Source organism: Bubalus kerabau, chromosome 23, assembly GCF_029407905.1.
Source record: "Bubalus kerabau isolate K-KA32 ecotype Philippines breed swamp buffalo chromosome 23, PCC_UOA_SB_1v2, whole genome shotgun sequence".
NCBI classification, from domain to species: domain Eukaryota; kingdom Metazoa; phylum Chordata; class Mammalia; order Artiodactyla; family Bovidae; genus Bubalus; species Bubalus kerabau.
This window is the reverse complement of record NC_073646.1, coordinates 39,089,161-39,116,369: the sequence shown is the minus strand read 5'-3', so window position 1 is coordinate 39,116,369 and position 27,209 is coordinate 39,089,161. Positions and strand designations below refer to the sequence as shown.

General features: G+C 46.4%; 2 protein-coding genes across 18 annotated transcripts in view; one reads left to right on the top strand and one right to left on the bottom strand.

The window, feature by feature from the left end:
• USP42 (ubiquitin specific peptidase 42) overlaps positions 1-6,783 on the bottom strand; it is a 45,036-nt gene extending 38,253 nt beyond the window's left edge. For 2 of the 7 annotated variants that reach the window (XM_055561182.1, XM_055561190.1), the window contains exon 1: positions 2,062-2,188. The gene's annotated coding sequence lies outside the window, so the exon portion shown is untranslated. Of the gene's footprint in view, positions 1-1,169; positions 1,307-2,061; positions 2,189-2,766; positions 2,878-2,987; positions 3,125-3,419; positions 3,541-5,752 lie in introns of those variants that run through there. The other 5 variants (XM_055561185.1, XM_055561188.1, XM_055561183.1 and 2 more) reach the window with 5 other exon arrangements.
• The window catches only part of EIF2AK1 (eukaryotic translation initiation factor 2 alpha kinase 1), a 50,179-nt gene continuing 24,155 nt past the window's right edge, over positions 1,186-27,209 (top strand). For 2 of the 11 annotated variants that reach the window (XM_055561202.1, XM_055561206.1), the window contains exons 1-3: positions 15,357-15,567; positions 15,698-15,877; positions 19,341-19,390. Coding sequence is in view for 5 of the 11 variants with exons in the window: in XM_055561200.1 (XP_055417175.1) it covers positions 24,496-24,877 (382 nt within the window). In the remaining 6 variants the exon portion in view is untranslated. Of the gene's footprint in view, positions 1,292-15,356; positions 15,878-19,340; positions 19,391-24,489; positions 24,878-27,209 lie in introns of those variants that run through there. The other 9 variants (XM_055561201.1, XM_055561199.1, XM_055561205.1 and 6 more) reach the window with 8 other exon arrangements.

Below are 27,209 nucleotides of genomic sequence, written 5' to 3'. Positions count from 1 at the left end.
TTTTACTTGCTGCAATTGCCTTTTCTTTGGGTGGGGGGAACAACTCTTAAAAAAAAAAAAAAAAAGTAAAACATACAACTCAGTCATTGACAACCAAATAGCATTATAACTTGGGAAAACCCAAACCATCCATTCTCCTTCATTATGTGTATTCAGCCAATGAATTCTTACCCTGAAACCATCAGGCATTAAACTGAACTCCATCTGCTATGGAGAAACCTTTCTGGAAGCCAAACTATGCTGTGTAGGATTCAGATATTACGTGTTCTTTACTCTCAGTAAAGCTTTTAAACATTACTGTTATAATCTCAGGACTTTTAAGCAACTACTTCAATGAACAGTTTAAACTTCTCTCAACATCTTCTGATGACAGATAAAAAAATTACAAAAGCATGTTTGAAAAAAATTGGGTAACAAGAATCAAGGTTGGATGGTGTGTGGAGGAATGAGACAAGGTGACTTCACAAGTGTTTCCTTTGAGTGTAACTCGCTGTTAAGTACAATGTTTTACTCGAAAGTCTTAAAATGCTGTCCCTCCTATGGTATGTCTTCTCCCTTGTGGTGACGAAAGGATAGAATATATGTTACTTTTTCATTTTTAGAAGAATAAGCATCTCTCTAAACATTATGGCTCTCCTCATACATTGTGGTAATGATATATCAATACATGCAAAAAGAAACTGTTACATTTTGCTTTTTAATATATTGACAATGTAATCCACCTTCTAGCTGTATTTCCATTTTCAAACATATACTTTAAAAAGACAACCTGTATTTTAATTACTTGTAAATAAACACATCGACTATCTTTAAACTTCTATAAACCAAACTCTGTAGACTTAATTCAATGACACAGAAAAGAAAGTGAAACTGGCTCTAAATACAAACAAGTGAGACAGATGATTCATTATCACCAATCCATTTTGAATGAATAAATACAGTCAAAAGAGGAGAATGGTGTTTCAAATATACAAGTTAAGATTTGAGACTTCACTAACACGTGGAAGAAGCTAAAACAGTGGGGCTCACTTTGAAAAACAGGTGCTAACTAAAGAGTTTCTCAACCAGTTTTCCTGTTATTTGAGTGTTATTTAAACAACCAACGTGCTTTTCCCATCAACAAGTCAGCCCTCCTTATAGGCCTCCCGGAAAATAAAAGAGCTATTCACCAAAAACGATCTCGAGTGCATTCATCATAAAGCGAGGTTAAAGTACCAAGACCGTAAAAACTTCGGGTTCCGCCAAATCTTCTCAAACATCTGATTGCCCTCTCCCGCCACCCCCTCTCCAGGTAAGCCGGCTCTTCCTGCCCCGAAGATAAAAGACTAGGACCCCGGCACACGCGCTTTTGGGGAGTGAAGGGGACCGCGACGCCGGGCCGGCCCCCTCCTCTCCCCGCGAGTGGGTGCCTGCTCCGCCCGGCGGCCGGCGTGAGCAACTCGGGACGCCCGGCGGGGACCCGGCCAGGTGGCCGGCCCCGCGAGGGCGGAGCGGACCGGCGCTGGCGCGGCGGGCCGACCCGGTGGGAAAGTTTGTCTCTCTGAGGAGGCAGGGAGGCGAGCCCGGGGCTCCGGGGGGCGCTCGGGGCGGGGGGAGGGGGGCGGGAGGTGGCAGCCACGCGGGGGGGGGGTTCCGCGGCCGGCGCCCGGCACACGCCCACCCGGGACAGACCGGTGCCGGCCCGGCCACCCCGGACCCGGCCCACGGCCTGAGGGGGCGGGCTGGGCCGGGCGGGGGCGCCGGGAGGGCAGTGTCCATGGCAACCGGGGGGCAGCCCGGCCTCCCCCGCGCAGCCCGGTTCCCGCGGCGCCGCGGCCGCCGCCCCCCTCCCTGGCGGGCCTGGCCCCAGCCGGCCGGCGGCGGCGGAGCTGCCACCCGCGCGGCGGGGTCCCGGGCGGCCCGGCCCGCTGCGGAGCGGGGCCGGCGGGCGAGGGGCCGCGCCAGCCCCCCGGCGGGCCGCGCCGGCTGAGAGGCGGCCCGGCCGGCGGCGGCCGGGGCGAGCCGGGCGATCCGCGGGCCCCACGCCGGCCGGCGGCGGCCGGGGAGAAGGCGGGAGCTTACCTGACCCGGCTCGGCGCTCGCTCCATCCCCCTCGGCCGCCGCCACCGCCGCCGCCGCCGCACACAGCCCAGCCGCCCGGCGGGGGACAATGACGTGCCTCCATCCGGGCACCGCCGCCGCCGCCTCCGGGTCAGCGCCGCGCCCGCAGCGCCCCGCCGGGCCGCCAGGGGGCGCGCCAAGGCCGCGCCCCGCACGCGCCGCCGCCGCCGCCGCCCAGGGGCCGTCGCACAAGAGGCGCGGCGCGCAGCTAACGGGCCGGGCGGGCGTGGGAGGGGCCGTCGCCCAAAGTGCCGCGGGCGCGGGCTGGCGCTCGCGTCACTGGAGCGCCGGGGCGGCCGCGGGAGCGACGCGCTGATTGGCGGCGCCGGGCTGCGCGCGCGGCGCGGGTGCGCTGAGGTCCTTCCCCAGCGGCCGCAGGGCGGGAGGGGAGGCCCGAGAGCGCCCCCCGCCTCAGCCCGGCGTGCGCCCTGTCTGGCCCGCGCCGGGGGGACGCGACCACGCGGGGACACCTGGGTTCCCCCCACCCTAAAACGGCAGGGCTCCTGGAGAGATTCTCCTCAGCCTAGCGACCCGGCATTTAAGGACGCGGGAGCCAGCGGGGGACCTTCGGACTTCTCCAGCCGTGTTCCTGCAAGCGGAGAATTTTCCACCCGGGCTCCAGAAGAGGCAGACCCCCAACCACCACCCCGGCCCGGCCCATCCCACCACGGGATCATCTCAGCTCCGAGCCGGGCGCCTTCTTTGGGGGCAGCTAGACCGGCTCTTGTTCCGGAGGGACAGATCCAGCCGCTTATTGGATGTCTCCACCGCGAGGCCGAGTAGAGAACAGAATTGATTGTGGCATCTCCCTTCCACCACCACCAGCCTGCTCCTCCCCATGTGGTTCCCTGCTTTGATGAGCAGACGCGGCCCTCTACTGCACTAACCTGAGTGCTTCCTCTGTCTCTCTCCTTCTCCCGACCCTACTACATCAAGTCACTTCCACCTGAACCTACCCAGGGGGACTCTCGTCCCTTCCTAGCCTGGCCCCTCGCTTCCTTCCAGTCACCCTGCTGCCCACTTTCAACCTTCACACTTGTGGCCCGGATCCTCTTTTAAAAAAAAGACAGGTCAGATGTCGCTCCCTTCCTAAGAGCCTTTAGCTACTTTCTTAACCCACAGAAAAGTCTGCTGTTCCTGGCACGGAAGGCCTCCAGTTCCCTTTCCTCTTAGGGCCCAACCGAAACTGCCTACAAACATCCCGCTCCATGCCTCTTCTTCCATTAGCGCCCCTCCCCCACCCCCGCCCATCAGAATCTTACTGCTTCCTCTATATCTAAGTAGCTCTAATTTTACTGTTAAGAAAGAAGTCACTCAACTGATCAGCTGTGCATTTGGAATCAGAACACTGAAGTTTGAGGAAACAAGAAAGGAAAAAGTGAATTTCAAGCCTCCAAAATTCAGGACCCACTTTGGGGATTAAAGATCTTTCTGGTGGCTCAGACGGTAAAGAATCCGCCTGCAATGCCGGAGACCCGGGTTCGATCCCTGTTTGGGAAGATCCCGTGGAGAAAGAAATGGCAACCCACTCCAGTATTCTTGCGTGGAAAATCCCATGGACGGAGGAGCCTGGCGGGCTACAGTCTAATGGGTTGCAAAGAGTCGGACAGGATTGAGCAACTTTACTTGGGGATTAACACCACAATTTACTTCCTGATGAAGAATGCTTATGAAATTTCACCTGCATGGTCCTGGCAACACTATTAAGAGATTTGTAAGAACAGACCAGCCATAGAGATGGAACCAGTAATTTGCTTGCCTTTTCCAGATGACTTTCAGGTGATTAAATACAGAAGGAAAAGGAATTAAGGAGTCAAGTGCCTAATAGTCCCCTGAGCTTTGTGATTATTTCAAAATGCTTTCTTTGGAAGCCACATGAGAAGTCTGGCTTCTGATTTCAGCTTCCATTTCACATCCTATTGACAAACTGCCCCTGCCACCAGCCTCTTAATATAGAATTGTTGTTCAGTCGTTCGGTCGTGTCTGACTCTGTGACCCCATGGATTGCAGCATGCCAGGCTTCCCTGTCCTTCACTATCTCCAGGAGTTTGCTCAAACTCATGTCCATTGAGTCAGTGATGCCATCCAACCATCTCATCCTCTCTCGCCCCAGGGATTTTTTTTTTTTAATCCCTTGGCATTCTCTAGAACAGAATTTTTTTGAGATGCGGGGTTGTCCAATGGCCTTCTCCTACCTCCTCCTTCCTCTATGCCTTGAAAACAAACACAGAGGCCCTATTCCTCTAAAGAACTTCAGGGCCACTTACTGTAGCAAACCTATGACGTAAGTGCAGAGGTTGACAAAGGATGTTAGGAAGCCCCTGCCTTCAAACAACCAGCTCTTTGGCTTTTGCCACAGAAACTCATTTTCCTCCAGACCAGAGTTCAACCCAAAGTGAATGCTGCTGGAAGGAAATTTCACTCTGCCTCTGTTCTTACAAGCTGTGGGACCTACACAAATTACTTAGCTAGTTTCTTGACCAACGCTGTCTTTACGCCAGAGGTAAACTGACACCAGGGGCTTCCGAGGTTGCTCAGTGGTTAAAAACTCTGCCTGCCAGTGCAGGAGACTTGAGTTCCATCCCTGCATCGGGAAGATACCCTGGGGTAGGAAATGGCAGCCCACTCCAGTATTCTTGCCTGGAGAATCCCATGGACAGAGGAGCCTGGTGGGCTACAGTCCACGGGGTTGCAAAGAGCTGGACACGACTGAGAGCACGCACAGAAAGTGACACCAAGTGCTCCGCCTCCCAGTCCAGGTGATCACGTGATCAAAGAGCAAAAAGTGTCCAAAAGGAATAAATTAGGTTTTCCAAGGACCTCTAGATACCGAAGCAGCCTGTGGTGGGTGCTGTTAATGCCCCATCTAGATCCCCTTGGCTGGCCGAGTTGCCCGACCACTCCCAGCTGCTGTGTGTTGGCCGCTAAGAACGCAGAGCTACCCAGTTCTGACAGCTGTTCTTGGCTGATGCGGGGCTGTCTCGTGGGCAAGTTAAGCCCACATACCTCCCCCTTTCAGCCTGGGCCAGTGGCTCACTTGACGTAGGGTTCAGAAAGACCTTGCCTCAAACAGTGACCAACCTTAGGATACAGTTGACATTCCAGAGCCAATGAAATCAGAAGCAAGCTCATCTCCCTGAGACTGCATCCTTACTTAACTCCTTTTCCTGACCGTCCTTCCTCCATTCCCTTTCTCCCCAAACACTCCCCCTCCATGAAATGCAGGCATTGGAATTGTCTCGAGCCCTGCTTCTTGGTGGCTCAGCTTAAAAGAGTTGGTACCCGGCGTGGTCCTAAGAAGCAGAGTCTAAGGATAGGATTTCAGGTGCTTACTAGGATGCTGACAGCTGTGTGATGACCATTATCTTGGGGGAGGTGGATGGGAGAGTGGTAGATGGGGGTGCATTGGCTTATTCAATCTCTCTGGTGTTTGATGACGTGGGGGAAATTTTTTAAAACTGAAATTAGGTGGCCACTGATGCTTGAAAGAGGCAAAACAACTGCCTCCAGGCACTCTCTCACCAATATACAGAAAAGCCAGAAGGATCTGCTTAGCAGCCTGTTAAGCAGCAGTCACCTGCAGTCAGAGGGCAGAGAGTTCTGAGGACCAGGCTCAGGCTCACAGAAAAGGAGCTAAAACTTTGGGACTTACCCTGGTGGTCCAGCAGTTGAGTATCTGCCTGCCAGAACAGGGCACATGGGTTCGATCCCTGGTCCCAGAAGACTCCATGTGCTGCGGGGCAACTAAGCCAGTGTTTCCACAGCTACTGAGGCCCGCGCTCTAGAGCCTGTGCTCTGCAACAAGAGAAGCCACCACAGTGAGAAGCCGGAGCACCACAACTAGAGAGTAGCCCCTGCTCGCCGCAACTAGAGAAAGCCTTCACACAGCAACGAAGACCCAGCACAGCCATAAATAAATTAAAAATAAATTTTTTTAAAAGGAGCTGAACTTTAGAAATGGTCAACTCCTTAGTCATGGTTACTCGCCAACACCACAGTCAGGGCTCTGATAAGGAAGAGGTGGGACCCCGAGACTAAGGATGAAAACCTAAGTGGTAGAACCTCAGACTCGTCTGAAGCTCTGGGGCCTGTAGAAGAGGCCCGCTCCCATCCCACCCCCACAACCTGAAGACCATGCGGAAGCCTCAAAGGAGGCAGGTACCCCACAGGACCGTGCGCTCTTCAGGATCTGCCCCAAAGCCCCACCTAGCTGCTAGACCGATCACTAAGATTGGGCCTCTCTGGGACTTCCCTGGTCCAGTGGTTAAGACAGACTTCCAGAGCTGAGGTCTCAGGTTCGATCCCACATGCCTTGGGCCAACTAAGCCCATGAGCCACAACTATAAGAGCCAACACAGCCAAAAATAAATATTAAGAAATTTTTTTTAAAAAGAATGCATACTATCCTAAACAATGATTAAACATGGTTTTGGAAGTCTGCCCCTCCCCACCATCAAAGCAAGATATTTGTATTTGAGTGGAGACAACCTTATTCTCATTAGCATGTTATACTTTTCTTTGGGGAAAAAAGAAAATACATAAGACCCATTGAAGAGTTTTCAGAAAAGTGACTGATTTATATGACTATTTAAAAAGTCAATTGCATGTGCATTTTCTTAATGCCATTGAACTATACACTTGAAAATGGTTACAATGATAAATCTTATATATATTTGACCACAATAAAAAAGTCAAATCTATATATGCGTGTGTGTGTGCTAAGTGGCTTCAGTCATGTCTGACTCTGTGCACCAAATGGACTGCAGCCCACCAGGCTCCTCTGACCATGGGATTCTCCAGGCAAGAATACTGGAGTGGGTTGCCATGCCCTCCTCCAGGGGATCTTCCTGACCCAGGAATCAAACCTGCATCTCTTCTGTCTCCTGCATTGGCAGGCAGATTCTTTATCACCATTGCCACCGGGGAGCCTGAAATCTATATATAGCAATATCCAAATTAGAAAAATAGAAAAAAATACTCTCAAGAGCTAAACAAAATACTAACGAATACATAATAAGCTTGAAAAACATGCAAGACCCAAAGAAAGACTATCTAAATGAAGAGACACACTTTAATTTGTAAAGATTCTAAGAATAGGGCTTCCCTGGGGGCTCAGTGGGAAAGAATCTGCGTACCAATGCAAGAGATTCCGGTTCAATCCTTGGGTCGGAGGATCTCTTGCAGAAAGAAATGGCAACCCACTCCAATATTCTTTCCAGGGAAATCCCATGGGCAGAAGAGCCTGGTGGGCTACAGTCCAGTGGGGTCGCAAAAGAGCTGGACACAACTTAGCAACTAAACAAGCAAACAACTGATCCCAAAGAGATTTTTCTCCAGAACTTAATAAAATGCCTGTAATATAAAGAGTAAAATAAATTTGCAAATGCAGTGCCTTCTGAAAGGACTCCCGTGGCACTTACTATAATGTTCTGAATGTTCATCTGGGCAATAAAGCCATTGGTTCACACATTCAACCCTTAGTTATGTCTAGCTCCTTTTTCCTGAGACAGCTGACACTTGCATTCATTCAGCAAATATCCACCTAGGTAACCAAAGATATGGGTACTATTTTGGAAGTCAGGGAAAGAGAAATGATGAGTTAGTCCAAACTGTCCCTGCCTTCAGTAGCTTTCAGGATGTTTATATAAAACAGCTAAGCAATTAAGGACAATTTTCCAGAAGAGAAGAGTGGGAGAAAATAACTGGAAAGGCATGGGTAAATGGGAGGGGGAGTTCAGAGTGGGCTTCCCTGATAGCTCAGTTGGTAAAGAATCCGCCTGCAATGCAGGACACCCTGGTTCGATTCCTGGGTTGGGAAGATCCCCTGGAGAAGGGATAGGCTACCCACTCCAGTATTCTGGCCTAGAGAATTCCATGAACTGTATAGTCCATGGGGTCGCAAAGAGTTGGACACGACTGAGCAACTTTCAGTTTTCCTGCACTAAGTACAGAGAGATTGAAGCCTGAGGGCTAAGTGGCAATAAGCAAGGTGACTTGAAGACTTGGGCACAGAGACTCAAAGACAGAGATGGTAAAGAAAATCAAGCGAGGAAAGGAAGATTGAATGTGTAATTCACCTTGATATGCATTTGAAAGAAACAATTCACAGCTTTAGTAGAAAAATATCTCAACGTGGAGCTGAACAAAGTGAAGGATGCCAAAGGAAGAGGCTACCACCAGGCTCAGCATTTTTCTGACTTGAAGAATGATAATCAGGGAGCCTCTCTGGTGGTCCAGCAGCCAAGACTCTGTGCTCCCAATGTAGAGGGCTGGGGTTCAATCCCTGGTCAGGGAACTAGTTCCTGAATGCCGCAACGAAGAGTTCATATGCTCCAACTAAACATCCTGCATGCCCCAATGAAGACCTGGAGCAGCCAAGATAAATAATAAATACTTTTTTTTTTTTTTTAAAGAAGAATGACAGTCAAGGCTGACAGTAGACTCAAGTCTCAGGGGAGTTTACAAATGATCATACTAGTAATTGTTTTAAGTAATTTTATTTATTTTTGGCTGTGTTGGGTCTCTGTTGCTGCGTGGGCTTTTCTGATCTGGGAAGATCCCACTTGCCTCAGAGCAACTAATCCGGTGCGCATCACAACGATTGAGCTTGTGATCTAGAGCCCGGGGAGCCCTCCAGCCCACGCTCAGCAACAAGAGAAACCACTGCAATGAGAGACCCGTGCACTGCAACTAGAGGTGGCCTGGCCCCTCTGCACTGGGAACTTGGAGTCTTGGTCTCTGGACCACCACTAAGCATGTGTTTAGTTGTTGAAAACCTTTGACTGTCTTCTGGAGCTTTGACAAGGGTGATTCTGACAGTTTTTTGGCAGGATTTTCAGTGTGAGAGTCGGCCCCTTGAGGTTCATAGGCTACCATTTTTGCTGATGTCACTCTTAAGAGTTTCTTTTTTTAATGCCAATTTTGTTTGGGCATAATATAGAAGTGATGTTACATGTGGAAAACACAGGAAACACGATCATGGGAGCAGAGGAGGGAATTCTTCAGAGAGTTCACCAGTCTCTTGGTTCTTCTATTATTTCATTTCCCCCACTTCTCTTTGAAAAATGGTGCAAACTATATATATCAAGGTGACTTTGTCATCCATACAGATGGTGAAGTTGGGAGTAATAATTCTGACTGAGGAGTAGGATGGCTGAAACAGAGTTGGGACTACAGCCTTCCATGAACATAAAGTGAAGTCGCTCAGTCGTGTCCGACTCTTAGCAATCCCATGGACTGCAGCCTACCAGGCTCCTCTGTCCATGGGATTTTCCAGGCAAGAGTACTGGAGTAGGGTGCCATCGCCTTCTCCGATGAACATAAAGGAATGACACAAAAGTCAGAAGATGAAGACAGAGAAATGGACAGTGATGTGATAACCTCAGGTTTCAAATGAGGGAGCAGAAATAGTTGTGAAAACATGTTTACTATGAAATAAGGGTGCAGCTGGCTGGTCAACAAAGATATTTAACAATATCGTATGTTTGAAGAAAACCATAATGTGTATTATTACCATAATGATTCATATGGTTCTTGTTTTTTTTTTTTTTGGACCAATGTAAAACAAAAACAAGAATAAAAATAAGATGAGAGAGAGAGTCAATACAATCAATGGAAACCCAATTAGAGTATAAAAGTTTGGCTGATTAAAAAAAGATAGGTATGTAAAGTCAATTGGTCTCTAAGTCTTAACAGTAACAACTTAGAAATGCTTGAAGCAGTGACGTTCATCACAGTAGATGAAACAAAATAGCAAATAATAAAAAATAACTTTAGTGCTTATGTGAAGAACATGATCCAACATAACTGAGTGATATTTGCTGAATGCAGAGTTATAACACAATATTGAATAGGTATCATGTATCTCAAATTAGATTGCAACTGTGATGAAATTGATTCCAAGGGGATTCTTTATGGAACGTAATAAATTGCTTACAGGGCAAATGTATAAATCCTTTTAATTAAGTTACAAGCATAATGTCATGCATCGCAAGAGGATTACTTCTGGAAATTAGTAAAAATGATTTAAATGTTCTCCAGGCAACAAACACATTAATTTATGAGTACAGTTATTTACACGGACCACATTCCCCTCCAAACAGTTCACACTTTCATTCATTCATCAATTTTCCATTGAGTATCCACTGAGCATCAGAGGGTGTACATCATACAGAGAAAAATGACTAAGAGACACATAAACAGTGCTTGTGTTAATGGGGTTTTCACTGTGCTTTTATGGAGAGGAGACTTGGAGGAAGAAAGAGAAATTGGCTTCAAAAATGCAACATGAAGGTATGCTAAATGCTATGGGAGATGGAGGCATTTCCCAGATGCTGCTAGTGGTAGAGAACTGCCTGCCAATGCAGGAGATATAAGAGACATGGGTTCGATCCCTGAGTTGGGAAGATCCCCTGGAGGAGGGCATGACAACCCACTCCAGTATTTTTGCCTGGAGAATCCTACGGACAGAGGAGCCTGGCTGGCTACAGATCATAGGGCTGCAAAGAGTTGGACATGACTGAAGTGACTTAGCACCCATGGGAGATGGATGTAGCACCCGTCGGAGACCGATGAAGTGCTATGAAGTGCAGAGTGGGAGGCACTAACCTAGTAAGATGAAGAGAAAGCTGTGAGGGGAATGTTTTAGGTTAAAGTGTGTTCCCCCGACAGACACAGTAGATACATGTGTTAGGGGAAGCACACTGATTGAAACCGCCCACCCTGGCCAGGCACCATAGTAACCATTTGCCATGAGTTGTTCTAGACAGCTGGTCCTGGTAAAGAAGAGGGAACTAATAAGCCTCCACCAACCACAAGAGTTTGGGAAAGGTCAAAAGGAGGCACCACCTGTCCGACCACCTCCCAGAATCCTTCTCTCTGGCATCCATCTTGGCTGAACAAGGCATGCACCACCAGGAAGGACTCTGAGTCAGAAGGATTGGCTAAGGACAACCCAGAAACTAATCCCATCACCATAAAACCCGAGACTGCAAGCCATGTGGCAGAGCTGTTCTCCTGGGTTCCCTTACCCTACTGCTCTCCACCTGGGTGCCCTTTCCCAATAAAATCTCTTGCTTTGTCAGCACATGTGTCTCCTCGGACAATTCATTTCCGAGTGTTAGACAAGAGCCCAGTTTCAGGCCCTCAAAGGGGTCCCCCTTCCTGCAACACATTCATGTCATCACTCCCACCACCTGAGACCTTATTTCAAGATAGGGTCTCTGTAAAGGTAATCTAGTTAATGTGAGGTCCTTGAATTGGACTGTAATCCAGGAACAGGCATCCTTATAAAATGGGGCAGTGTGGGGACTCCCTTGGCGGTCCTAGTGGTTAAGACTCCACGCTTCCAATGCAGGGGGAGCAGGTTCAGTCCCTGGTCAGGCAATTAAGACCCCAGATGTGAAAGTGAAAACCTCTCAGCCATGTCCAGCTCTTTGTAACCCGACAGACTATACAGTCCTGGAATTCTCCAGGCCAGAATACTGGAGTGGGTCACTATTCCCTTCTCCAGGGTATCTTCTTAAACCAGGGATTGAACCCAGGTCTCCCATATTGCAGGCGGATTCTTTACCAGCTGGATATCTCTTGGTTTTTTCCCTGTGGTCCATGACCTTGGACGTTCAGCCTCCTGAACTATGAGAAAATCCATCTGTTGTTTAAGCCACCCACTCTGTGGCACTTTGTTATGGTGGGGCTCAAACAAACTAACAAAGGGTGGGAGGTCCCGTGACATGTATAAATGCAACGAGTCAACATTTCGTTACAGACCTGAGGGATAGTAACTGGAAGGCGGGAGAAGTGGGGGCTGGGTTGGGGGAGCGTTCTGGGCAGAAGCAACCAGATCTGCATTGATGGATCACGTGCTCTTATTTTCTGTATTTTATGATGCTGATGCTTTGATATCTTAAAAAGCTTGCTGGCCAGGAGAGACTGTCCCAGAGCTAACCAACTCATAGAGGTAGCAGAGTTCAATTAACCCATGCAAACCAACCTGTCCCAAGCTTCAAGACCTCACCTCTTCCTTACCTCACCCTCACACAGGAGCCAATACTTCCTGTCCCCTAAATCACCCCAGGGCCAGCTACCAGGCAACTTGAGATAGTGAAGTCACTCAGTCTGACTCTTTGCAACTCCATGGAATGTAGCCCACCAGGCTCCTCGGTCCATGGGATTTTACAGGCAAGAGTACTGGAGTGGGTTGTCATTTCCTTCTCCAGGGGATCTTCCCAAATCAGGGATCGAACCCCGGGTCTCTCGCATTGCAAGCAGATGCTTTACCATCTGAGCCACCAGGGAAAACTTGAGATACCCCTATGGTAAAGCCTTCCAGAATTATTCCAACAAGCCAGTCCTAAGCTGCTCACTCTGCTGTATCTTGCTTCTCCCATTAAAACCCCAATCAAAAAAAAACAAACAAAAAAAACCCAACACGATCAAGGTCGGGCTCAGGCTTTCCCCTCACTCCTATCTTGTGCCCCTTAACCAAAACCCAATGCTTTCCTTGCCCGTGTGCCATGCGGTGACCCTGCTCTGGGACCTGTGCGTATCATCAACTTTCTTACAAGTCTTGTTCTCGTTTCCTTCTGTGGCTGCACCAACTTTACCATATGTACCCAACATTTATATTCTTAGGACACTGCAGGCTTGAAGGAGAGGGGCAAGGGGAAGAAATGGGGAGAAAGGAGGAAGAATGTCCAACTCACCTCAGTGAGTGCTGAAGACACAAATTATATACTTTCAGAAGAAATCTTCCTGTTAGGGAGTCTAATGGTCAAAGGCTAAGGAACCAACACTCCCACCAGGATCAGAGTGTCTGACCTGAGTGATGTCCGTCAGTGTTGGGAGGAAGATCAGTCTCCTAGGAGCAAAGAGGAAGGATGAGCATTAAGCAAAGGTATTTTTTAAAGTTGTTTTGTTTTTTTTTGATGTGGATCATTTTTAAAGTCATTATTAAATTTGTTACAATATTGTTGCTGTTTTTTTATGTTTTGGTTTTCTGGCCTTGAGGCATGTGGGATCTCAGCTCCGCCACCAGGGATCAACCCCATACCCCTGCATTGGAAGGTGAAGTCTTAACCCCTGGATCACCGGGGAAGTCCCTGAGCCTTTGCTGGTAGCATTAATATCGGATACCAGCTAATAGCTGAGAGGTCCCTATGCCCCCAGGAACCTATTCTAAATGGTTTAAAAATATTAACTCATTTACTATTTACAATAAGACTATGAAGTAGGTACAATTACTATTTCCATTTTATAGATTAGAAGTTAAGTACGTCACTTGTGATCTCACAGTTAGTGTCAGAACATATATTCCCCAGCATTAAGCTGTATATACATGGATTTACTGCAAGACCAGAAAAGGCTAGGGACATGGGATTTCCTAGGCAGATGGGGTAGCGTGTGCAAAAGCAGCAGTAAAAGAGACGGAGGGAGATCTCAGTGTGTAGATTGTCTTAAAGCGCTGCTGGAGAAAAGTCACAACTCTTTCTGAAAAATATCCCAGCTCAGTACAATAAAGGAGGATTAAGGAAGTTTTGCTACCACCAGAGTGCTTTCTCTGATCTTGGTGTTGTCAGTGTCTGTGGTAGAATGAAGTCTCTTAGAAGAGTTGCTTCTAGGGCAATAAGGTAATACATACATCAGAGATAATAAAATAATAACAATACTTGTTATCATGGTATTATATGCCCAGTACATCTTCTGTATGTCTGAATTATATGTTAACTCTTTAATTACATTCAACAACACAATGAGGAAGGGATAATTAGATTTGCATTTTACAGGTTCCAACAAATACAAGGGAATGGCTACCTAACAGAAGTGTGCAAGATCTACTAGGCAAATAAAAGGAGTGTGGGGCACACTAGCATGAAAAGGTGGCAGTGGTGGTCAGAAAGGGGGCCTCGTGGGCAATCATATTGCACAGAAGTACAAATCCACTCTTGCTGGGGAATCTGAAAATATTTTCACCTAATTCGATCATAGAAGCTTTGCATGTGAGTAATATATAAAATGCAGTAATTGGGGACTTCCCTGGTGGTCCGTTGGTTAAAACTTTCCATTCCAATGCAGGGGGCACTGGTTTGATCCCTGGTTGGGGAACAAAGGTCCCACATGTTGTGAGGTGTGGCTAAAAATTAATAAAATAAAATGCAGTAATGAAAAAATTCTCAAAGTCACATTGTTGATTGATAGAGCAAGTTGCAGAACAATAATACAACATTCAGTAAGAATCCAGAAACTAAAGTCCAAAATATACATTGCTCTAGGGGCACATGGCCAGGTATAGAAGTGAATAGAAAAAGATTTGGATAAAGTGAAGAGTGCTTAATTCCAGAAAGGGGAAAGAAGAGGGGACAGAGTATAATGGCCAAATGGAACTTGACTCAAAAGGTTTTCTGGAAAAGTTTGCCTATTCCTTGTGCAATACTATTAACAATAAAAATTTTGTTGTGTCAAAGATACGATTTTGTTTTAGCTTTCACTCTTACTCATGTACGCTAACCTTTAGAAGTCCAATGTCTGATTCCAGAAAAGAAATGCACCATTAAGGCGTTGGTGAGTATAACAAAGAAAATGCCTTGAGGTAATTCCAAACGATAATAGATAAAATAATTTCAACAGTGTAAAATTTTAAAGATTGGTTCTGGGATTCCCCAGCAGCAAATTTGATGTGTCAGCTCCCCGAGGAGCTACTTTACAGCTGCTGGGAACAGGGAGGTATTAAATAATACGAAGTTCCCTTTCACAATTTTGTCTTTAAGCTTTTATGTTTACAATCTTTGCTTACTAAGGGGAGTCATTCAAGACTTACTACAATGTTTTAAGTACTCATCTGAGCAATAAACTCATTCATTCACCCATTTAACTGCAGGGTCTTCCTTATGAGGCAATGTGCAGACCAGGGAGAAAAGAAATGATGGACCAGTTAGACATGACGAGTTCTGCTTACTTGGGGAGGAAAGACCTAAATGGGGTCTGAGGGTCAGCGGGGGGCTTTAGCCTTCTCCAGGGCAGGGGGGAGAGGCTGCCGGGGGCGAAGGCTGCGATCAAGCGGGCGGGGGCGCACCCTGGCCAGCCCTGCATTCCCGGCAGTCGCCCGAGGAGAAGCCCACCTGGCCGCGAGCTCTAGGGCTGCATCCACGTTGGACCAGCCCCGACCTCCATAGTCGAGGGAGAAGGGGCGGGGCTTCATCCAGGGCCCGCCCCCGACAGCGGAGCGCGGGGGGCCGGGGCGGGACTTCCGCCTAGCAAGGGGCCACTTCCGGATCCGGTGGTGATAGCTTCCGGGTCAGTTTAGAGCCGCGATGCACTGGCGGGTGGTTTGAGTTATGGCTCGCGCATCGCTGGGGATGTTGGGCCGCAGCTCGAGGCGGAAGGGCGAGGCAGAGGGCGACCTGGCGGGGACTGTGTCTGCGCCGCCTGCCATTGACTTCTCGGCCGAGAGCTCGGACCCCAAGCGTGATGGTGAGGGACTGGCCTGGGCATCTAGGTAGAAGGAGCAGCTCGTGGGTTGGAGAATGTGTGTCCAGCTCACTTCCGTTAACCTTTGAGTAGAAAAGCCATAACCGTCAGAAAATCCTCTCACCTTCACCAGGAAAATAAGAGATGTCAGAGGAAGATTCTCCCACCCGGTTCGGAGTTACTCTGATTTGGAAAATGACGCTCAGCGCACGGCCCCTGGAGTCGTCTCCCAGGACCCGAAACTGAAGGATCGAAGCTAACGGAAGAAAATAACGGCTTTGGGTTACAGTTACCAAGAGCTGCCCACAAATAGGTGAATTCATTTAATTCTCATGTAACCCTGTAAGGTTGGGTGAAGTGGGATCTTTACAAATGAACAACTGAGACAGGTTAAATAATTTGTTTAAAAATCACAGCTACTAGTGGTCGGACTCCGTGTAAACAAACTGGATACAGATGTTACTTATCGAGTTGTTTGTAATATTATCGGAGACGCCTATTTCTCCCTCAGCTGGAGGCATGGCCAAATTATGGAATATCAAGTTACAAAATACTGTGTTACACTAAACATGGAAGTTGCCCAGGACATAGTTCGGAGTGGAAAACAAAATGCAAGTTGCAGAAAAATGTGTTTTTAGCCATTGTTTTTGCAAAACCAAACCCTTTTGAAACAATGCTGTCCTATTGTAGTACACACTTATCTACGTAATCGAATAAAGATTGGAGTAATATATAGTAAACCGACAACTGTGTAGGGGAGGGAAGGGGGAGGCATGGGGATTTAAGAGAGTTATGGTAGAAAGGAACTTTATTCTTACAAAGTTTAATAATTTGAGAAATAAAATCCACCTGATGGTGTGAGGATATAAGGGTTATGAGAATATGGACATAAAAATAAAGGTTCTCAGGGACTCCCAAAAGAACATTAAAAGTCATTTTTAACAGTGCAGTATTTCATTAGTCTCAAGGAGCTTTAAAAAAAAGGGAAGGTTATCTCAAAACTGCCCTTGTTCCACATTACATGGCTTATATTGGATGGAAACTGAGAGCCATTAAGTAAAATTAAATATCTTTTCAAATATGCATCCTGATATTTTCAGTTGAAATAGAGAACTTTATAAAATGGTGATTATTATTTATATATTCATTTTTAATATTAACAACTCACTGAAATCATATATCTGCCTAGCCCTATATAAAAATTGTTAAAAACACTTAACATCTCTTGCATGTTGCACTGGGGTTGAGGCCCCAAAACTTAAAGAGAGAAGTCCAGGGATTGAAATGGGAGTGACACACTCTTAATTGCCAATATTCACATTAAATCACCATTTCAAGTGTGTCTGTTGACAAAAGGAATATTGAGAAATGATTTTGGCTTGAAGATCCCTTTAGTAATTGACATTGTTTGGGGAAGTAAAGAGGAAAGCAGAAATAGATGTGCTTACCAGAAAAGACAGTCTGTTCATCTGGAACTTGTCATCACACGTTGGCAAGACCGTATGGAGTGAGGGTTCTAATCCTGATGACATCACAGCTGTTGCCTGGTAGCCAGGCAGATCAACAGAATCTTCACAAGGCGTTACCTTAGGCTGTTCCTTACCTTGATAAGAGGCTGGAAATCTAGTTAAGCATATGTGTTTATTATTGCTGTGTAATAAATTACCCCCTAAGCGAGCATTTATTTTTTTCCCATGGTTTCTGAGGGTCAGGCATCTGAGAGCAGCAAAGCTTGGTGATCCTAGCTCAGTCTCTCCTAAGGTGGCTGTCCAACCATTGTCTTGCTGCAGACATTTTAGGGTTCTAGGGAAGAAGAATCTGCTCGGAGCACACTTCCATGTTGTTGGCAGGCTCGGATCCTCATCGCCTGGGCTTCGCTCACAACATGGCGTTGTGTTTCCCCCAGAAGGAGGGATGAGGGAAAGAAAGCAGAGTGGGAGTCCCAGCATCTTTCAAACTAATCTTGGACACCTTAGACCATCAGTTCTCCATGTGCTAACCATCATACAAACCACCCTTAGTACACTGAGAGTGGGAACTTGAAAAAGGTGTGAAGACCGGTAGGCAGAGATCTGGGGGGGGCCATCTGGAAGGCTGCCTACCAAGGTGTCGTACCTTCAGTCAAACTCGCATACTCCCTGATCATTGCTAGATACCTACATGTGGCTGGAGCTGTTAGAGTAAAAACAGAGGAATTAGAGACACTGTAGAATTAGAGACAAACTAGAGAAGATTGGGTCCCAGTGTATAACTTGGACAATTCCTTAACATGAGATGAATAAGTAGTTAGGAAAGATGATAAAATGGATCCAACCCCCAGTTTTACACAGTACACTGAGCACCTTATTAGTGACCTTATATACTTAAATATCTGTTTATTGATCCATCAAGTGGTATCTTCTAACTCCCTATCACAGAGATAAGAAATTTATACCTCCTCCCATCTCATTACCTGTAAACATGCATGGATAGACCACTAATTCTATTAAGGTTTATAGCACTTACCTTCTCTTTAGTAATCATCATTATTGATGTAACAGGATAATTGATAAAGGTAGCTATTGGGGACATTCTCTGATGTTACTGATCTGTCTCTCCCAATAGGCGACAAAGTCCATGTGAATATCGATGTGAAGGTTTCACTAGGGTGCTTAGTGATGGGGAAGGTGAGGGAGACACTGGGTAGGCATTTGTGCATACACACATATACACAGAGACACACATCCAGACGCATACAAACACACACCTATTCTGCCAAAAAGAGGGGGCCTTCCTCAGGGATGCCAGCCCCCACTTTGAGATCCCACCCCTGCCATGAAGAAATTTCTATCTCTTTAGAAACTTTTGTCTTCGCTTCACCAAGAGGAAAAAGCTATACTGTACATGCAGTATAAGTGGAGAAGGTGGGTGAAGACCCTCTGTGCGGCCAATGGCCACCAGTTTTTCAGTCACTAAGGTTTCTGTCCTGCTTCTTGTGTGACTCTGCCCCTGCTCTGGAAGCTGTGACCTCAGGAACCATCACTGCTCTGGCCCCCTCTCATGAACGCTGAAGTCATGAGTCTTAGTCATCTGCGTGGTACCATAGACTGCCGTGAGAGTGATGAGTGAAGACCCAAAAGGAACCCTGGGGCAGCTACAGAGGAGGCTAAATTTTGTTCTCACAAGGTCTAACCAGTTCTCCAGCCACTCCTGCTTCCTTTCTCCTCTCATGGCCTCTTTCTTTCTTTGAAATGAATGACAACCCACTCCAGTACTCTTGCCTTGAAAATCCCATGGATGGAGGAGCCTGGTAGGCTGCAGTCCATGGTGTCATGAAGAGTCGGACACTCACTGAGCGACTTCACTTTCACTTTTCACTTTCCTGCGTTGGAGAAGGAAATGGCAACCCACTCCAGTGTTCTTGCCTGGAGAATCCCAGGGATGGCAGAGCCTGGTGGGCTGCTGTCTATGGGGTCGCACAGAGTCAGACATGACTGAAGCGACTTAGCAGCAGCAGCAGATTCATTCCTACTCCTGGGTGTACCTACTTCTTTCTGTCTCAGGATACCTCCCAGGTCTTAATATTAATGATTTTTTTTTTTTTTTTTAAAGAAGCATAGGTACAAAGTCTGCGTGTGTGCTCAGTTGCTCAGTCACATCTGACTCTGCAACCCCATGGACTGTGGCCCACCAGGCTCCTCTGTCCATGGGATTCTCCAGACAAGAGTGGGTTGCCATGGCCTCCTCCAGGGGACCTTCTCAACCCAGGGATTGAACCTGCATCTCCTGCGTTGCAGGTGGATTCTCTACTGCTGAGCCACTCAGCAGTAAAGCCCACAGGTACAGAGTAAGTACCCTTTATATTTTATTTCCTTTTATTTTAAAATACTTATTTATTTATTTGGCTGTGCCAGTTCTTCATTGTGGCATGCAACTTTTACCTATAACTAGTGAAATTCGTGCATCTTCTATGTTATGGGCCTTACGGGATTCCTTTTGGTTACAGATATGTTTAGTATTGCATGTTTATCTGTATCATGTTTCTATTTTTTTTTATTTTATTAATTTGTAGGCAGCCTAGATATATTCTGAGCTTCCCTTGTGGCTCTCAACTGGTAAAGAATCAGCCTGCAATGCAGGAGACCTGAGTTCAATCCCTGAGTTGGGAAGATCCCCTGGAGAAGGGAAAGGCTACCCACTCCAGTATTCTGGCCTGGAGAATTCCTACAGTCCATGGGGTCGCAAAGAATCACACACGACTGAATGACTTCCATTTTCACTTTAGATCTATTCTGGATATGGAATAAAAATTGACTCATGTTTTAGACTTGGACAAATGGGTGGATTATGTGCTAATTTAAATAGATGGAGAAGGATAATATAAAAGTGTTAGGAAGAACATGAAGAGTTCACTTTCAGACAAATTCGAGAAGCTTTTAAGCCATCTGAGAGAACAAGTCTGTGTTGCAGAGATACATTTGGGAGTTGTCAGGTTATTGGTGGTATGTAAACTGATAGTGATGCACGTGGTTATCTCCTGAGAATTTGGGTTGACATGACAAGAGCCCTACAAAATTACACATTTGGAGAAGGAGGGTCCAGAAAGGGATACTGAGATGAAGGACCAGTAAAACAGAGAACTAGAATTGTGTGATATCGTGGAAGCTGAGAGAGGAACGTGTACCTTCCCCCACCCCCAATTTTTCCCCGCGTGTAGTTTCATTGCACGGTTGAACCCTAACTGCTCTTCTATTTGGAATTTGGATTTATTTCAGTGCTTTTCTATTATAAACTATACCTTGGTATATATATATATACATACATACATATATGGAGAAGGCAATGGCACACTACTCCAGTATTCTTGCCCGGAGAATCCCATGGATGGAGGAGCCTGGTAGGCTACAGTCCATGGGGTTGCTAAGAGTCGGACACTTACTGAGCGACTTCACTTTCACTTTTCACCTTCATGCATTGGAGAAGGAAATGGCAACCCGCTCCAGTGTTCTTGCCTGGAGAATCCCAGGGACGGGGGAGCCTGGTGGGCTGCCGTCTATGGGGTCGCACAGAGTTGGACAGGACTGATGCGACTTAGCAGCAGCAGCAGCAGCAGCAGCATATATATACATACGTACACACACACATGCCTTTTTTTTCTTTTGGTGGACATTCTTTATTTATCCTTTTTCACCACTCTATTTGCTTTGGATATACATATATATAATCCCATGGAAGGAGGAGCCTGGTAGGCTGCAGTCCATGGGGTCGCTAAGAGTTGGACATGACTGAGCGACTTCACTTTCACACCTTGGAGAAGGAAATGGAAACCCACTCCAGCGTTCTTGCCTGGAGAATCCCAGGGATGGGGGAGCCTGGTGGGCTGCCATCTATGGGGTCGCACAGAGTCGGGCACGACTGAAGCAACTTAGCAGCAGCATAGGTAGACATGTATGCCTATTTAAAAGCTTTTAACTATAAATTGCATGTCATTTTCTAGAAAGGTTGCCTTCATTATATTCCCACCAGAATGCGTTTGTTTTTTTTTCTCTATTCTGGTGGTGGTTGAAAAAAGTGGTGAGAACCAGATGATGCATACCAACATTTTTAACGGTTGCCAAGTGTGCCACTGTATTGATGTTCATCATTTATCTAACTAATTATATTGTCCTGTTTTGGGTATCATAATTAGTGTTGCAATTAATACTTTTTAAGCTAAATTTTCTTGCTCAGTCTTAACCTGTTCCTTACGATAAATTCCCAAAAATGAAATTGATGAATCAGAAGTATTTGCATTTTTAAAGCTCTGCACATGCATAGATAAATCACTCTCCAGAAAGCCTATGCCCGGTTCCATCAGCAGGGCATGGAAAGGTGAATCCCTAGTCCCTGGGAGTTATTTGGAGAACTACATCCTTAATTGCTTCTACCAGGGTGAATACACCAGTAGACTATGAGGAAGCTTTGTTCAAACACATTTTTTTTTTTAAAGAGTAGATTAAAAAAAATTCATGTGGGATCTTATTTCCCTGACCAGGAATCAAACCCTCACCCTGGCACATTGGAAGGGTGGAGTCTTAACCACTGGACCTCCAGGGAAGTCCCTCAAATGCAGTTCTTAAACAATACCATTTTTGCACATGGCACTGGGATTGAGCACACAAATCTGAAAGGAATGTTTTTTTTTTTGGCTGCGCCAGGCCCCTTGTGGAATTTTAGTTGCGACCAGGGATTGAATTTAGGCCATGGCAGTGAAAGCACTAAGTCCTTAACCATTGGACCACCAGGAAACTCCCTGATTGACTCTTTATTCCAGCTATGCTATCTGATCTGCGGTCTAAGAATTAACTTCCAACAGCATTGCGTAAGCGACCAAGTCATCAGAGACATCGGAGAGCAAAGAGGATTTTTGTAGCCAGTGGCTTCAAACCACCGTTGATCTGGTGTAGCCATGGGATCACTTTGAAAAGGCTTTCTAGGTTTGAAATCACCTCAGTTGAAAGTTGTCTCAAAACCAGCAGAAGTTTTATGAGACTGATTCACTCTGGAATCTAGCTGGCATTTCCCGTTTTGTGGTGACCTAACGGTAATGGCATAGTCAATAAAGCAGAAATAGATGTTTTTCTTGAACTATCTTGCTTTTTCCATGATCCAGCGGATGTTGGCAATTTGATCTCTGGTTCCTCTGCCTTTTCTAAAACCAGCTTGAACATCTGGAAGTTCAAGGTTCACGTATTGCTGAAGCCTGGCTTGGAGAATTTTGAGCATTACTTTGCTAGCGTGCGAGATGAGTGCAATTGTGTGGTAGTTTGAGCATTCTTTGGCATTGCCGTTCTTTGGGATTGAAATGAAAACTGACCTTTTCCAGTCCTGTGGCCACTGCTGAGTTTTCCAAATTTGCTGGCATATTGAGTGCAGCACTTTCACAGCATCATCTTTCAGGATTTGAAATAGCTCAACTGGAATTCCATTACTTCCACTAGCTTTGTTCGTAGTGATGCTTTCTAAGGCCCACTTGACTCCACATTCCAGGATGTCTGGCTCTAGATGAGTGATCATACCATCGTGATTATCTGGGTCGTGAAGATCTTTTTTGTACAGTTCTTCTGTGTATTCTTGCTACCTCTTCTTAATAGCTTCTGCTTCTGTTAGGTCCATACCATTTCTGTCCTTTATCGAGCCCATCTTTGCATGAAATGTTCCCTTGGTATCTCTAATTTTCTTGAAGAGATCTCTAGTCTTTCCCATTCTGTTGTTTTCCTCTATTTCTTTGCATTGATTGCTGAGGAAGGCTTTCTTATCTCTTCTTGCTATTCTTTGGAACTCTGCATTCAGATGCTTATATCTTTCCTTTTCTCCTTTGCTTTTCGTTTCTCTTCTTTTCACAGCTATTTGTAAGGCCTCCCCAGACAGCCATTTTGCTTTTTTGCATTTCTTTTCTTGTAGGTCAGGAAGCAACAGTTAGAACTGGACATGGAACAACAGACTGGTTCCAAATAGGAAAAGGAGTACATCAAGGCTGTATATTGTCACCCTGCTTATTTAACTTATATGCAGAGTATATCATGAGAAATGCTGGACTGGAAAAAACACAAGCTGGAATCAGGATTGCTGGGAGAAATATCAATAACCTCAGATATGCAGATGATACCACCTTTATGGCAGAAAGTGAAGAGGAACTAAAAAGCCTCTTGAAAGTGAAAGTGGAGAGTGAAAAAGTTGGCTTAAAGCTCAACATTCAGAAAACGAAGATCATGGCATCTGGTCCCATCACTTCATGGGAAATAGATAGGGAAACAGTGGAAACAGTGTCAGACTTTATTTTTCTGGGCTCCAAAATCACTGCAGATAGTGACTGCAGCCATGAAATTAAAAGACGCTTACTCCTTGGAAGGAAAGTTATGACCAACCTAGATAGCATATTCAAAAGCAGAGACATTAGTTTGCCAACAAAGGCCCATCTAGTCAAGGCTATGGTTTTTCCTGTGGTCATGAATGGATGTGAGAGTTGGACTGTGAAGAAGGCTGAGCGCTGAAGAATTGATGCTTTTGAACTGTGGTGTTGGAGAAGACTCTTGAGAGTCCCTTGGACTGCAAGGAGATCCAACCAGTCCATTCTGAAAGAGATCGGCCCTGGGATTTCTTTGGAAGGAATGATGCTAAAGCTGAAACTCCAGTACTTTGGCCATCTCATGCGATGAGTTGACTCATTGGAAAAGACTCTGATGCTGGGAGGGATTGGGGGCAGGAGGAGAAGGGGACGACAGAGGATGAGATGGCTGGATGGCATCACTGACTCGATGGACGTGAGTCTGAGTGAACTCCGGAAGTTGGTGATGGACAGGGAGGCCTGGCGTGCTGCGATTCATGGGGTCGCAAAGAGTCGGACACGACTGAGCGACTGAACTGAACTGACCTGAACGGTAATGGCAACCCACTCCAGTGTTCTTCCCTGGAGAATCCCGGGGACGGGGGAGCCTGGTGGGCTGCCGTCTATGGGGTCGCACAGAGTCGGACACGACTGAGGCGACTTAGCAGCAGCAGCAGCAACGGTTCACCCAAACAGGTTCAGTTCTCGTTGAGACGAATCCTGTAGATGCTTTTGATTTTTCTAAAATAAATAAATAACAACAACAACAAATGACAAAGTCACCGACGTGTCCGCAAAAAGCAAATATTTGGATCAGGGTCCCTGCAGACGCCAGATTCATAGACTAGCACCGGAGTCCTGGCGGGAGATGTGAGAGCGCTGACTAGCTGGGTGTTCAGGTCCCCAGGGCAGTGGAGCCGGACAGCGGGGAGCGCAGTTCCGGGTCACCGCGGAAGGATCTCGCCACTACCGCAGCGGCGAGAGGACCAGCCCCCCGGGCGCCGGCACCAAGGATGCGCCGGCGCGGGACCAGCCAATCCTTCTCTCCACGAAAGGAGGGGCATGGCCCCGATACGGGGCGTGGCATGGCCCCGATACGGGGCGTGGCCTGCGACGGCGTCGCTCGGATCGTGGGCGAGACGAGACAGGTGTTCCGCCTTCCGAGGGGCTACTTCCGGATCCGGTGGCGACCGCTGGAAGGGCCGAGTGTGGCGGCGTCAAGCTGGCTGTCGGGAGATCTGGCTGACTGGCGTCTCGCGCGCGCGCGCCCGGCGATGCTGGGGGGCGTCTCTGGGGCCGCGGAGCACGAGGCGGAGGGCGACGCAGCGGGCGCTGTGCCCGCGCCGCCCGCCATCGACTTCCCGGCCGAGAGCTCGGACCCCAAGTATGATGGTGAGGAACACGGAGTGCGGCGGCCTTCCCCGTCCCCGTCCGCCTTCATCCTCGGGGCCGGCAGGTGGCTGCGAGGTTCGGCCCAGGACCTGGACAAGTTTGGCTGGATCCGGGCCGGAACGGGGCCAGCGGTGCAGTGTCGAGGGCGGGCGGGCCGTCTGGATTAGGAGAGCTCGTATTGAAACAGTTGTCTGCAGCCCGCTCGATCGTTTCCCTTTCTGCTCCGCGGTTTTCCTCTGCGGGCTCGGGGCTACCGAAGCGCCCGGTTGTTTTCCCTCTGGCTGTTTTCCAGCTCCTGAGCCCCGGGGCTCAGGTGATGCGCTTGAGCGTTGCAAACTAGTCGACTGCAACTTGGCAGACCCTATGCGCTGAGCAGTTTGGGTTGAGTTTTCATGGTAGCTTCTCTTTGTCTTTTGGTTTACTTTTGCTTAGCTGAAGAGTTCTCATAGTGAAACAGTAAGGACATAATTCTCTTCTATTAAGGAAGAACCCCAAGTTTTCTTGAAGCTTTTGGTTACTAGGAGATAGGGCGTAAGTTCTTCAAGTGGTTCATAAAGCGAGGGTGCTTATAACGTTGAGTCTAACCAGTTCAAAATATCTAATATATTAATGAAGGTGCAGTAGGCTTTTCAGTGGTAACCAGTTGTTTGGGCAGTTTTTTTTTTCCCCCCTTCTTTTTTCTTGAACATCAGGGTGATACCAGAAACTTTTCCAGAATTGCAGTTGATGTCAGAAGGGAGGGTGGTTTGGTGTGGACTGTTTACCTTGCAACATTTGTAATTGCTTGAGACCTTGCAGACATCAACATAAGGATTTGTAGTGATCATGACAGCGGTATAATTTTGAGCAGAACTAAGATTAAATAGGGGCCCAAATGGAGCGTATGATAGGTAGTAGTTGTTTGCTCTACTTAGATATTGGATAACTATAAAAATAGTTTAAAAATACTTTAAAAGTTTCATTTTCTCAGTAAATATATTGATGGTGATAGTATAGGTATCGCTGTTTTGTAATCCAGTAGCAAAAAATATCCCAAGTGCTCAGACTGTATTTTTTTTAGTGGATGAACGTATTGAAGAAAATTGAAGTATAGTTAATTTACAGTGTAGCGATAATTTCAAGTGTATAGCAAAGTAGCTCAGCCATATATATATATATATATATATACACACACACACATATATATGTATATATATTCTTTTCCATTATAGGTTGTTACAAGATATTGAGTATAATTTCCCGTGCTGTAAAGTAGATCCTTGTTTATATATAGTAGGGTTTATGGTCATTTTAAAAATAAAATTGTGCCATAAATGAAAGAATCATTGATTCAGGAAGGTTTTTACTTTGTGGTAGTTCAAATAGAGTGATTATAGAGAATATACGTTAAGTTGAAGCCTGAAACAAATATTATTAACATGTTGCAGAGGATTTAAAGGTGCAAGCTGAGTTGAAAAGGTCTTAATTTATTCCATAAATTCTTCAATTTTCACCCTTATTACTACCTACAATTCTTGATAAAGAGAACAAAAGGAGACTGGGATAGTGATTTAGGTAGTCTCTTAACATAGGATGGTTGTAAGATAACTATTTTTTAAAGGAAAAACTGATTTTTTCCCACATGTATCATATTCTAGTAGCTCAGTAATATGTAAAGCATTATGTCAAAGCCCCTGCTGTAAACAGGCAAGTCTGTTCTGTAACACTGTGATAAGGTTTTCTGCACACTGAAGATTATTCTTGAAGGGAGTGATCTTCGATAAGCTTCTAAAAATTTCCTTCTCCTTTGGTTACTCATGATACTGCTGTGTTTACATATTGCCTTTTCTTTCACAGAGAAAAAAAAGAGAAGCCTAGAATGTCCAGACATACACTGTCTTTTTATATGAAAGGTTAGATCTGTGAGAAATCCTAGTTTAATTTCTTGATGTAAAAACAGAATAGGTAGATGACTTCTCAGCAGGTGTCTGTGTTGATGTGAGGAGGTCACTGCGCCCAACAGTGGTAGCATTAGAAAAGTCACAGTCTGGATGGAACTGGCGCCTGTGTCCTTTAGCAGCTCGAGTAGGGATTCTCCTCAAACCAGCATCATCAGTCTTTGATCAAAGTTTTTGCATGTTTTTTTCCCCGCCCCTGTGGAAAAGCTCGAATTAGAAGGAGGGCCGACAGTAAACCTGTTGTCAGGCTCATTAATTTTTCTTCTCTCATCTGACACAGGTATTTCCAAAGTTTTACCTCTGATTAATCCTTCAGAGTCTTTAATTTGGATCATACTTTCCTCAGGAGGTTGAATCAGATGATTCCTTTCCTGTTTGTCTTACTCCCCTCTTACTTGGCAGAATTCTAGAACTCTAATTCACACTGGGCCTGGATATTTCTTACTCTTTCTGGAGAACTTGACCTCACC